Source organism: Macaca nemestrina, chromosome 11 (assembly GCF_043159975.1).
Source record: "Macaca nemestrina isolate mMacNem1 chromosome 11, mMacNem.hap1, whole genome shotgun sequence".
NCBI lineage: Eukaryota > Metazoa > Chordata > Mammalia > Primates > Cercopithecidae > Macaca > Macaca nemestrina.
This window is the reverse complement of record NC_092135.1, coordinates 104,845,913-104,860,048: the sequence shown is the minus strand read 5'-3', so window position 1 is coordinate 104,860,048 and position 14,136 is coordinate 104,845,913. Positions and strand designations below refer to the sequence as shown.

Genomic DNA, 14,136 nt, shown 5'->3' with positions numbered 1-14,136 from the left:
ATTTTATCTGAATGTTATGACTGTAGTGTGGGGGAAAAAGACTGGATGCCAAGAGACCAGTTAGGAGAATAGTGCTATAGTCCAGGAGGGAGTTGATGGTGACCTCACCTAGAGTGGCAAACAATGGAGATGGAGAGAAGTGAATGGATTGGAGAGATATTAGGGAGGCAGAATCTATAGAACTGGATGTCTGATTGAGTGGAGGAGAGCAGATAAGGGAGAAAAATGAGTTAAACATTGTTCCCAAGCAGATGTTTGAATAACTGCAGAGATTAGGAGTCACTGAAAAAAACAAAAAAGTGGAAGAGTAGGCTTAATACTCTAGATACTCTTACTACTCTTAGATAATTAGGGAAATGAACATAAAAAATATAAGCGACTAAGTAAATTTAGTACAGGAATGGTGAAAAAATACATCATAGACCATCTGAGTGTGTATGAGACATTTTGAAGGAGATGGGAAAATACAGGAGGGTGTAGGCATCTAGATAAGGAGATAGATCTGAGCTGGAAATATAGATTGCTACTTGAAGCCAAGGGAATGAAGCAGATTGGCCAAAAAGAATATATAAGACATAAAGATAAGATGCTTCTCAGAATGATACCTTTTAGTGGGTTGATAAAGGAATGGAAAACTACAAAGGATGGAAAGGAGTAACCAGAGAAGTAGGAGAACCTGAAGAATGCCCCCACCATAGCAGGTGTTTCAAAAGGTTGGAAGGGGGCAGTAGTGGCAGATGCTGCCAAGGGTTAACAAGAAAAGGATCAGAAAGTATCTGTTGGATTTAGTGGCATGGAAGTCCTTGGTGACCTTCAAGAGAATTGTGGGGTGTGCTACATTGCAGTGGATGAGAAATAAATGGAAGTGAAGAACTGAGGATGGCAAGTATAGAGAACTCTTTCAAGATAGTTTGATCAAAAAGGACATATGAAAGGCAATAGCTAGAGGGGGAGATGAGTTTTTTGTCTCTTAGGACAGGAGGAACATAATGAGTATATTTAAATATGACAGAAAGGGACTATTGGAAACAGATACAAGACTCTAGAAAGAGAGGATAATTAAGCAAGGCTCCTGAGAAGGCAGATGAGGGTGAGATTCAGAGCATAAGTGGTGGGATTAGATTAGACAGGAGATGGAACTCCTCTTCCATTGAAATGAAGAAAGGAGGAAAGGATGAGTCCAAAAGCAGACAGGCATGTAGATGTGATGGAGGAGGTTGGAGGTTTTCCAAACTAATGCCGTTTTGTTTTGTTTGGATTGGGTTTTGTAAAGTAGAAAGCAAAGTTGTTTGTTGTGTTCTGATAATACAGAAGAATGTTGGGGAGAAGGAAAAGATTTGCAGGAAGAGGAAAAAGTTTGGAATAGTAATTGTAGAGAACAGAAGAGAATGCTGATAAGGGAAACAAAGGGATCTCCACACAGGGTTGATGGCCAATTAAAGCTGGTGACGATGAATTTTAAAGGTGCCCTGTGCTTGGTTCTACCATGTTTCTGTAGTGGTGCCTAGCAGGTAGGACCCAGCTACAGAAAAGGCAAGTAATTGAGTTCATCCAAGATGAGGGGCTTTTATCAGGCTCATTTCCCAAAAGGATAGTGGGGAGAGATAATTTAAGACATCGACCAGAAAGTGGTTTGAAGAAATGAACCATAGATTTGAACTGGACAGGGCGGCTGATAGACAGGGGTCGCTTCAGACAGGTTGATAACTTAGGAGTTTCCATGAGGCCAAGGAACTGGTGACTAGGAGTTACTGAGGAAGAATGCTACAGAGAGGGCTCTGCATTTTGCCCCATCCCTCCTGCTCTATCAGATGCCCAATTCCATCTGGTGTAGTGGCTTTAACTTCCTGGGTGTTGATGGCTACAAACTGTGTGTCTGAAACCCTTACATGGCACCTGCACCTACATATATATATATATATATATATATATATATATATATATATAGCGCTACTTGCTGATCATATCCACTTAGACATACTACAAATACCTCCAACTGCACTTGACTAAAGTTAAATTTCTCATTCATGATTTCTCTCTAGTTAAGGTCAGTATCATCTGCCCAAGCCAGAAAATAGAAGTTATCCCAGATTCATCTTTCCCATCCCCACAACTTCCTGACACGCATCAAATCCAAAAGTGATTTTACCACCACTCCTTACTTCAAACTTTACCTTTTGGTGGCCATTAGTGAGTAGTTCATTATCAGCACTAATTCACGCTGAATTAGTAGTAGTTAGCAGCCTCCTAGAGGAAGTGAGGTCCAGCATATTACTAGAAGAGAATAAATATTCAGTAGGGTTTTTTTTTCTTTCCACATTTTATTACTTAAGATTCTGACCTCCTATGAAGTTTATTTTATTTGTATTAATCTAATAAACATCAGAAGTTTATGTCATAGCAGTTTCAGTTTATACTACAACTTTATGTTACTAAATTATATCATAACTATGACTAATTCTGTAATTACATAGCAAATACTTAGAACTACATAATAATTTATGCATGATGAAAGAAAACATTGCTAATTTGAACTCTTTTAGGTAGAGCAGATTGTCCATATTATGCTAAAACAGAACTTCTGGCAGACTATTTACAAAAGAATCTTCCTGATTTTCGGATACATAAAATCACACAACGTCCTGAGGTTTGGGAGGTAAGAAGCCTTTATAGTTTGTTGAACTCACTCGTGCAAACACATTGAAAATGTGTTTCAATTTGATTAAATATTAGCTAGTGTATTAGATTGGCTTCTAGTAATGACTGTTCATGTACAAGTGATATTTGAATACTAGTAAAACAAGTCCCTACTTACCGGTCTCAAAATAATGTTTATGTTTTTCCCTAATACCTAGTAGTACAAATGAGACTCTAATCAATAAGTGGATGAGTTTGGCCGCACCCCCTGAAGAATCCAGGTAGCTTACACTGCACTTGCTAACTTTTCATTCTCCCTGGTATTGATTTCCAATTACTTCTTTGGGATACCCTTCTTTGGGATACCCTTCTTTGGGATTCTGTTTCCCCAGAAACAGACTTTGAGATGTAGATTTTGGTGAAGGGTCTTTACTGGGAAGTGGTCTTGGGAACAGCATCCTGAAACGGAATGAGGGCGGCAGGATTGGGTAAAGGAACAAGTTGAACTTCGACATAGCTGCAACAGAGGACTCAGCGGATCCCACAGTGAACTCTTTATGGCCTTTCAGAGGTATTCCAAACTGAGGCAAGGTAGTTGAGCTTTTGTGCTCCCTCCTCAACCAGCCATTGGATATCAGCTGCCCCTGAGAAGGAACCTAACCTTAGGCAAGGCAATTTTCTTTGGCTGAAGTCAATTCCTAGAGAGAGAATGGAGTCAGACTTTAAGTTACCAGCCTCTAATACGCCGGGTGCCTGAGAGAGTGAGTGCCTCATTTGTGAAGGGGGAACCTGGAGTGTACATGACAGCACTGGCTACAGTCTACCTGTTGTGCCTTTTGGAGCCACATGCTCCCTATAATCAGTTCACACCGTCTTGGAACAGCTCCTTGGATTCTGGTTGCCATCTTTCCCTGGGGAAACTTTACAAGAGAAAGGTTAGTCAAATGAACTATAGTCTCCACTGCTCATAATTTCAGGGACAAACCGACAGTCATCACCTCTTTTCTCTCCCTCTCTTCTCTACCATCCATTGTAGATTTCCCTCACTCTCTGCTGGTCTGGTCTTCAGCTAAGTTATCTCGTCTGCTGGGTTGTTTAGTGCTTCTGTCACAATAAATGTTCTCTGGTTGGCACTGCCCACTGGCCTCTATTATTTCAGGATTTTATCATCTCAATTGCCAGAGAGTTCAGGTGTGTAGCAGCATGTCCTTTAACAGCTTTGGCCACAATCATATGAAAAAATGCTCAACATTACAGGTTATTAGAGGAATGCAAATCAAAACCACAATGAGATTCCATCTCATACCAGTCAGAATGACTGTTATTTAAAAGTCAAAAAATAACAGATGCTGGTGAAGTTGTGGAGAAAAAGGAACACTTATACACTATTGGTGGAAGCATAGAAAGATAGAAATAACAATCAACCCAGAAATCCCATTACTGTGTATATACCCCCCAGAATATAAATCATTCTTTTATAAAGACACATGCAGACATATGTTCATTGCAACACTATTCACAATAGCAAAGACATGCAATCAACCTCAATGCCTATCAATGATAGACTGGAGAAAGAAAATGTGGTACATATACATCAGGAAATACTACACAGCCATAAAAAGGAATGAGATCATGTCCTTTGCGGGGACATGGATGGTCATTATCATTATCCTTAGCACAGTAATACAGGAACAGAAAACCAAATACCACATATTCTCACTTATAAGTGGGGGTTAAATGAGGAGAACATCTGGACACAGGGAGAGAAAAAACACACACTAAGGCCAATCGGAAGGTAGAGAGTGGGAGGAGGGAGAGGATCAGGAAAAATAACTAATCGGCACTAGGCTGAATACCTGGGTGATGAAATAATTTGTACAACAAACCCCATGACACAAATTTACCTATGTAACAAACCTGCACTTGTACCCCTGAACTTAAAATAGAAGTTTAAAAAAAAAAAACAGCCTTGGCTTAGAACGGACAGCCACACTGGGCTTCTCAGTGACACTGGGACCCCTCTTACCAGTGCATTCCTTATCACTTAGGTGCATGTTGTATCCTGCAGTCCCTTCCAGAGAACATGGTTGAATGGTGGGCTTTCTAGCCTTCCATAATACCACGTTCACTAGTCTTTTTTTTTTTTTTTAATTAATTTATTTTTTTTGAGACGGAGTTTCGCTCTTGTCACCCAGGCTAGAGTGCAGTGGTGCAATCTCAGCTCTCTGCAACCTCCGCCTCCCAGGTTCAAGCAATTCTCCTGCCTCAGCCTCCTGAGTAGCTGGGATTACAGGCACCCACCACCACGCCCAGCTAATTTTTATATTTTTAGTAGAGATGGAGTTTCACCATGTTGACCAGGCTTGTCTCGAACTCCTGACCTCAGATGTTCCCTCTGCCTCAGCCTCCCAAAGTGCTGGGATTACAGGCGTGAGCCACTGCACCCGGCATCACTAGTCTTTTGATCCATTCTTCTACTGTCTTCCATGAAGTCTGGCATTTCTATTTTATTTAATTACCTTCCCCAAGTTTCTAAGAGCCAGTCTGGCAACATGTTGTTCCTGTCTTCTGAGGTCCTTGCCAGGGTATACACTCTTGAACTGCAGAAAAGTGATTCATACTAATGAATTCTCCCTTGTATAACTTCATGTTCCACTCTTGATTCAGCACTGTAAGGGTCCAGTCCTTTACACACACTCGCAGCTCCTGCTGGGACATTAACATGCTCTGCAGGGTGCGGAAGGTTTTTTGGGGTAATGTTTCTTTCCTTCATAGGCCCAGTACTTCATTGGTCTGGCTATGCTGTGGCTAGAGGGGCCATGCTGGAATCCTCATAGCAGCACTGTTTGCTTTAAGTGAGATAAAGGCAGGCATATCTTCAATATCAGCAAGGAAATTAGTTTCCAGGATTTTATTGGTAAGGTGGCCTCATTACCCATGCCTCCAATGACATGGTTTTTAAGACTGCTGCCATGTACTTAGCTGATAAAAATGTTGCTGTTTGACTCTACTCAGATCTTGTCATTGGAAGGCCTAGCCTATACAAACCAGATAATGATAATTTAAACTTTTTCTGATAAATATTATCGGAAATATCCAAATAACTTTTAGCTTGTTAATTTAGTCTGAACTACATAAACCACACTCACAGATTTGAAAAACAGTATCAAATGTTATATGCCCCTAAGACTGGAAATATTGCATGTGTAGAAGAATAAGGGCAAAACTAGTTGAATTTTTTAAAAAATCAGTTGAGTTGGAACATGTAACCTCTCTTTAAGCTAAACACTTGCATTCCAGATCTCCTCAGCAAAAAGAGCAACTTTCAGTACCTTTATTTAGTCAATTAATTTGAAGAATATGCTTTCTTATCTAATTAATCTGCTACTAACATCATCACTATTTTCTATATTTACATTTTAGTCTTTAAAGATATCTAAATTATATTTTATATATATATATATATATGTAGTGACATTAAAAACAACCTGGTATTTTAATGTTTGAATTCTAAAGTATTAAATTGAATTCCCAGGCAGAGTTAATATATGACTTCACTTGGAATATCATTCAACAGGATTGGCTAAAAGATGTGTGTGAAAAGAATAAGTGGAGTCACAAGAATTCCCCTATCATATGGAGAGAGCTGTTGGATCGTGGAGGAAAGGGTTTGCTTTTGGGAGGATATAATGAGTTCCTGGAGCATGCCCAGGTATATAAGTTAACTTGACTTATCTGTTCTAACAATGATAATTCTCTTACATTATTTTATTTTTCAATTATCTTGCTTTCTGAGACATTCTCTCATGTCTCTTTTTATTGTATTTTGACTTTAAACAAAAACTTTCCATTATAGCCAGTTTCAACTAGTTATCTATTCTCTCATGTTGACTTTTTCTCTCCCAATATTTAGCTTTACTATGATGTCACCTCTAGCATGACGACTGAGTTGATGATGGTAATTGCTCAAGAGAACCTGGGGGCACATATACAAAAAGAGCAGGAGGAAGAAGGCCTGAAAACTTGCATCAACCCCTTGCAGGTCTGGATCACTAGGTAGGACAGTCAAATCCCAGGATTCACGAGATTGACTTTTTATATTTAGAAAGGACAATGAGGTGGGATTAATTTCATGATGGAAGAATAGCTGAATGTGTGTGTATACTTATATGTATACACATATACATATGCCTCTGTGTGTGTGTGTGTATGTGTGTGTGTGTTTGTATTCTCCATATAACTCATAAATGAGTTTTAGGTTTTACAGACACACACACACGCATATACTTGGTCTAAAAACAACTCTATAGCATGACTGCTTTGCAGAAGCTCACCCTTTCTGACTGTTGCTCTCTCCCTCTTTCCCACTTGCTAGAGCTTTGTTTGGCTTTTCTTTATGCACCCACTCCCTCTTTGTAACCCCACTCCCCTCACCTTGCTCCCTTTTGCTTTTCTCCTTCTCATGTGTGCTCCTCTTTGCTCCCAGTCTGGGTACATGCAGTCCTTGTTGTCACACTCTCTTTCTTTCTCTGCACTGTCACTCTGTCTCTCTGGCTCTCTCTCTCCCACCCCCTCTCCTTTCCTCACCCCTCAGTTTGTCTTTTGCACTTTCCTGCTCATACGTACGTATGTATCCTAATATATACACTCATCTTTAAAATTGTTATTATGAAATATTTTAAATACAGAAAGGAATTGAGAATGATGTAATAAACATCCATGATCCTATCACCCAGATTTAATAACTATCACATCTTCTTTAGATGTTTCAAAGGATTAAATCGGTACAGATACTGTTGAAACCCCTGTTGTACACCTCCCGAAACCCACTGTGAATACCAGAAATGCCCAGATACGTTTCTGAACTTCCCGTGGTGGGCATTACAGTTCACAGTTGATAGTCACAGCTGTAGACAACTGCAGAATTGTGGCTACAGATACACCTTACATAGCCTGTGTTGATCCCAGCCATCTTTGTAAGGATTTTTCTGTGTAAGAATTTGGAAAAGGTAGCCCTTTCCAAAAAAAAAAAAAAAAAAAGTCATTATTGTGTAGATGAGGTTGTATTTTTTTAAAAAGAGCTATGGCTAACTGAAACTTTTATCGTTATCTTTTTAGGAGGAAATATAAACATGTAATTACAGCAATATAATACAGTTTTTTTCTTTTGATTTCTGTATAGGGGGAATTCTGTTTTCTTTGAAAAAACTAATGAACAGATGTATTTATTATTTGGGGACTGATTTCAGATGGTCAGAGCAAGGGATTGGTAGTGAGAAGTTTTTGTTCTACTTTTGGCTTCTAGCCTTAAAATGTCAATGCAGCTGTGTGTATGCTTATTTAAATATTAAACCACCCTATTGATGCACATGCAGAAATATCTATTAAGAATAAAGGCTTAAAAGGGACAAAGGATGTAACTATTCACAGTCCAGCTTTGCATTTTTATCAGTGCCTCTGCTCCTGCCTGCTACAACCTAATTCCCATATTGACGAGTGGCGAAGTGTTTGGGATGCATACAGAAATTAGCATAACTCTATTTGACAACAAGCAGGCAGAAGAATATCTCAAAAGCCTTGTGATGGAGACCCAGGACCTGGCATCACCCGTCCTGCGCAGTGTCTCCATCTGCACGAAGGTGGAGGAGGCCTTCTGCCAGGCCCACGTCATTGTGGTGCTGGACGATAGCACCGACAAGGAGGTGTTCACTCTGGAGGACTGCCTCCGAAGCAGGGTGCCTCTGTGCAGGCTCTACGGGTACCTGATAGAGAAAAATGCTCATGAGTCCGTCAGAGTCATCGTGGGAGGGAAAACCTTTGTGAACCTGAAGACAGTTTTACTCATGAGATATGCCCCACGCATCGCACACAACATTATTGCCGTGGCACTGGGGGTGGAAGGTGAAGCGAAAGCCATACTGGCCAGAAAACTGAAGACAACTCCTTCATGTGAGTGAACGTCTCTTTATGTTTTGTTTTTATTTTGAAGCAACATTTCAAAGCAGCTAGGAAGAACACTGTCCCCTCTAGGAACATTCTGAGTATCTGGAATAGGAAGTATAAAACAGGCATAAAGAAGTTATTGCATGATTTGACTACTGTGCAAATGTTGTTTTTTTGTTTTTTTGTTTTTTTACTGGCTTTTTCCATCATTATAAAAATCAATAAATGTTTAATACAATACAATTTATATTATGCAGGTGATAATTTGACACATCGTATTCCATTTTTTCCCATAATAATAGTCAATTAAGGTAACCAGTGTTTAAAAGAAAATCAAAGCTATGTGTAAGTGGCTCTGCCCCACTTCCCACCCGTATGACCTTGAGCCGTCATTTAGTCTTTTCGGTGTGTCGGTTTCCTCATCAGTAAAATGAGGACATTAACAGTGCCTATCTCCTAGAATTGATGTGAGGATTCGGTGAGATGTATTCCTAAAGTGCTTAGAAGAGTGTATGGCACATAATAAACATTTCCAAGGATGTTAAGCTTATTAATAGGATTACGATATCTGAGCAGTTTCTGCTCCTATTAATCTTTGAACTGGTAAATATCAGAATCATATGAAGATGAGAAGATGAGACTAAATCAGAAAATTGATCGTTGCATTTGAAAAGGGAGATAATTTTGGACATATTTTAGCTACTTTTGCCCTTAGATGGAGCAGGTACAACAGTGTCCATTGAGAAGGGAAGGAGATGCTAGGCATTCTCTCAAGCAAAATTGGAAAGACAATGAAATGTGAGCCTAGAATGTTCCCAGTCAGGACAAAAAAGGCTTCAGTGAACCCCTAACATTATAGCCAGAGCTGTATTTTCTTTTTTGTATCAATGAAACTCTGTAAATAATAATTTCTGGTATTCTTGCATACATATCTTTAGTGTTTTATCCCCACAATCACTAAAACACTCAACCAAATTGATGCTAAAATTATTCAAAAGGAAACGAAAACTTTTTTCTATATTATCTCTGTCATCAACCTTATAATTACATGTGTAGACAGTGACTTATCACAGAAAGTCTATGATACACTACTGAAAAGTATCAAGAAGAATCTAAAACAAGGTGTATGTGTGGGTTAGGGGGTTCCGGGGGTTAGGGGCTTTCAGCCAGAAAGCTGCTGTCTTGTGGGTCTGCTGGTGCCATGACTCTAAGCTCCACTCTACTCAAATCCAATAAGCATGTGAGAAGCAGAAAAAAGAAAAATGGAGGAAAGTTGGTAAAAGGAAAAAGGCATTAGAGGGACAGTAGTCCAAGTAGAATTGTCAGTGAGGCAGCAAGGAGACAGCCAGCAATGACCAAAGTTCAGCAAAACATCATGAAAGAGAAAAGCCACCAAGGAAATTATTCAGGGATTATTTGAGATTCCAAGAGGGTGGCAAACCTTTTCAGAAAAGCAAGATTCATGATAACCCCTAAGTTCAGTTCATAAATCGCACTATTTATCAGACCGTATGTATTGGCTCGTCAGGACTCCTTCTGTTGCCAAAAAAGTCAACTCGAAGTGACTGAAGTCATCAGGTACCATGGCTTACACCTGTAATTCCAGCTACTTGGGAGGCTGAAGTGGGAGGATCACTTGAGCCCAGGAGTTTGAGGCTACAAGTAAGCCATGAGGCTGCAATGAGCCTGGGCAACAGAGCAAGCCCTTGACTCAAAAAAATACAAAAAGTGATTGAAGTGAAATAGAGAACTTTTTTCCCCACATAACTGAAAAGCACAGGAGGTAGTTCTTATTTCAGACATAGCTGGATGTTGGAGCTCAAACAGTGGTGCCAGGACATACCTGTGCTCTCTCTGCTGGCCTATCACTCTGCTGTGCTCTCCGTGTTGGTCTCCTTCGCAGTTCGGCCCTAAAAGGTGGCAGAGTGGTCATTGGCATCCCAGACTCACATGCTTGTAGTTTACATACCCCAGGAGAATGAGGGTTTTCTTTCCTAGTTGTTTGTGCAAAAAGGAGTACAAACTTATCGTCCAGACTTGGACCGCTTGCCCATCTCTAAATCAACCATCACGGCCAGGGGTGGATGGGGGGTGGGTGGAATCTGCATCTAATGCCTATAGGTGGACCTAAGGCGTGAGGACAGTCCCACCCGACACATAGATAGGGACTGACATTGGAGAAGGAGTAGTTATTTAAAGAAAAATCAGGATGCTCTTAATGAAAAAAAAAAAAAAGAAGAAGAAGAAGAAGGAGGGGGAATTCATGCTGAGAGGGAAGAAAACAGATGTCCACTATCATTTTCTGTAGCGTAATTTAGGGTGTTTAGAGCTATCAAGGTCCTCAAAACTGGTAAGAAAAATGAAACCCAGCAAGATTAAAAGGCTTCTTTAGGCTGTAGGAAGGAAGCCTACCATATGCTTACCTGGCCGAAGAATTATTTTCCCCATGTGGGGAATCCTATGTGGGATCCTATGAGCTCCTACATAGGGACCCGGGAGCCATCACTAACTTCTCTGAGAGTTGGGTGGTGGAGGGAGAACTAGCTATTCCTACTGCATGAGTCATTCTGATGGGGGCGGGACTCTCCCAGGATGAAGGTAGACAGTGGCGGTGGGCTACCCAAACTCTGTTTCCCACCCTCTTCTCCTGCTAGCCTCTCTCTACTATAGAGGCTCAAACAGTCACCCCTTAGCTTCATTGCAACTAGGAATGGTTGAGTGATATAGTCTATTTGGGGTCCCCTGGGAAGAATATTTCACTTTTTGAAAAGAGAAAAGGCCAAAGAGGAAGCTTCTACCCTATCCTTTTCCCTATTGCCTGCCCTTGAACGCAACTGTGTGAGGGTGATACCTGAACACAACTGTGTGAGAGAGGGTGATAGTTGGAGCTGCTGCAGCCATTTTATGACCATGAGGGGAAGGCCAAGAGAATCACATCTCTGAGCTGCTGAACCAGCACATGTCACTGCCTACCATGACTTACCTGAGAAAAGTAGTCCTTCTAGTTAAGACAAGTCAGTAGGATGTTCTGTTAGTTGAAGACAAAAGCAATCTTATACAGGAGAACAGGGAAGAAGTTAATCTCCACAGTAAGAAGTGGTGTGGACTTAAAAGTGATTAAGTTTTTAGGCAAATAAATAAGTTAAATAAGTAAATAAATAAAATTATTTATTTGCAGTTTTCATACAACCTTCCTAGACAGTTCACAATGATAAAATCATATTGAATGCTAATGCCTATTTCTCTCTAACCACTGTGGTCTTATTTTACTTCTTAGCATGTATCACTTTGTATAACAGTTGTTTTCTCATCCAATTTCCACCACCTCTAGAATGTTGCAAGGATTTGAGCCGATTTGTTTTCTTCTAAACCTAGTACCTTAGAGGTGCCTCACACATAGAATAGAATTCATAACTATTTGTTGACTAAGATGTTGCCCAGGGTCCTCTTACAATATCCTCATTTTGCCAGAGATGAAACCCATCAGAGTTAAGTGATTTGTCCTAATTTCTATTCTAGTCTAGAAGCAAGAACTCCTTGTCAAAAATCAAAGCATATTAAAAAGTCCTTTCTCCCTCACCTCTCTTGACCTCTCACTCACTCTCTCTCCACCTCTCTCTCTCTCAGTGGCAAGCAAAGTCAGGACAAACACCAGTGAAATCATTTTCAGTAGCAGTTTCTTTCAGGGAACATTTCATTATTTCTTTAATTTAATTATACACCATACCATTCACAGAACATTATTAGGTACTGCCAAACTATGATAATTAGGGAAGTGATCCACACATTTTGCACAATTTTAGGAATCATAAACTTAGATTCATTTTATAACAAAAGAACAAATCCTAAAACAAACATGCACACAAACAAAAAATAGGGTTCAAGTAATTTTTATATTAATATACATTTTTTTTAACTTTCCGTTCTTCACAGACATTAAAGATGTGATCATTTGGGGTAATATCAGTGGAAATAATTACGTTGATCTGAGAAAAACAAGGGTGTACAGATATGAGAGTGCCATTTGGGGACCTCTTCATTATTCACGCCCTCTTTTAAACTTGATTTTTGACAGGTATGGTGTATTTTTAAGTGAAGCATACTGACAGTGTTAAAATAAATGTTTAATGTTTGTAATCTTTTAAATCATCTTATAAATCTTTGTACAAAAATAACTTGCATTGTTCACACTCGTATTTGTTCATGCTGTCTACCACAGAAACAGAAAATTCCACAGAATATCAACTAGGTAATTGATTTGATTTTGAAATTACGAATTATTATATTTCAGATCCTTCAGTAGCTCATATATTCAAGTAAGGTTATCTCTAAAGCAAGCGTGTATAAGGGAATCTTACTAAGTGTAAAGACAGAGCTATCTATCCAGGTTGAAATTAATTGAAATGTTTTCAAGCAAGGAATTAAGATGATGAGCAGGCACAGGCCAGGCTGGGCATTGTGTGGCAGGAGGCCGAAGCAAGAGGTTGTGAGGAACACGGTCCCAGGACCAAGCCACCCAGGCTGCGATTCTTACTTAGCCACTTAGTAGCCGTGTGACTTTAGAGAAGCTGCTTAGCCTCTCTATGACTCAGTTTTCATCCGCAAAGTGGAAATGGTAACATAATAAGGGCCCTCCCTATAGGGTCTTGGGGAAGATGAAATGGATTACTCCCAATAAAGGACTTAGAGCTGTGTCTGCATGATAAACCCTAGCAATTATGATGAGGCAGAGGAGAAGCAGGAAGGAGCACCTCTGAAGCATTTTTTCTAAACTTTGCAGCACTTTCCCAGTGGTAGCATTTTCTTTCCACTGCCCGTTGCTTTCCTTTTCTTCCTCAGACCATAGGAACTTCACCCCTGCCTAGGGAGGATGTGTCTGAAGTTCGCTATTTTGAAGCATGATTCCTCTACATTTGCTGCCTGGGCAGGACCAGTGTTGCATAGAGCTGTATCGTGCAGGGTTAGCAGAGACTGACCAGCTGGACTATTCTCTGAGTTTAGACTTCAGATCATAAAAATATAATTGTTTTCCTAATTCTCAATGTGAATCCAGCTTGAGCACCCCAATCCAAAAATCAGAAATCTGATCTGAAATGCACCAAAAACTAAAACTTTTCGAGCACCAACATGATGCCACTAGTGGAAAATTCTACACTCGGCACCTTTGCTTTCTGGTGGTTTAATTTACACAATCTTTGCTTTGTGCACAAAATTATTAAATACGTTGTATAAAGTTACCTTCAGGCTATGTGTATAAGGTATATGTGAAACATAAATGAACTTTGTGTTTAGACCTGAGTTCCATTCCCATGATATTTCATTGTGTGTTTGCAAATATTCCAAAATCTGAAACACTGTGGTCCCAAGCATTTAGGCTAAGGGATACTCACCCTGTAATTCAATGTTTTATGAAATTATTTTGTTTAATGTGTAGGGTACTACTGGTTCCAAGGTAGTGTCTACACAGGATCAATTCTTTGTAATGAAAATAATGGTTCTTGCCATTTTTAGCCACATTTCTGTGTTCCATGTTTATAGTATCATATTTTTAGTTTG

The 14,136-nt window shown here is 39.7% G+C and overlaps 1 protein-coding gene across 31 annotated transcripts in view; it reads left to right on the top strand.

Moving 5' to 3' along the window:
• LOC105468018 (malate dehydrogenase 1B) overlaps window positions 1-14,136 on the top strand; it is a 39,928-nt gene that overhangs the window by 2,016 nt on the left and 23,776 nt on the right. For 22 of the 31 annotated variants that reach the window (XM_071073299.1, XM_071073296.1, XM_071073291.1 and 19 more), the window contains exons 2-6: window positions 2,544-2,656; window positions 6,173-6,349; window positions 6,551-6,693; window positions 8,090-8,586; window positions 12,514-12,655. In XM_071073299.1, the coding sequence (XP_070929400.1) occupies window positions 2,544-2,656; window positions 6,173-6,349; window positions 6,551-6,693; window positions 8,090-8,586; window positions 12,514-12,655 (1,072 nt within the window). Of the gene's footprint in view, window positions 1-2,543; window positions 2,657-3,673; window positions 3,829-6,172; window positions 6,350-6,550; window positions 6,694-8,089; window positions 8,587-12,513; window positions 12,656-14,136 lie in introns of those variants that run through there. The other 9 variants (XM_071073294.1, XM_071073300.1, XM_011717916.3 and 6 more) reach the window with 4 other exon arrangements.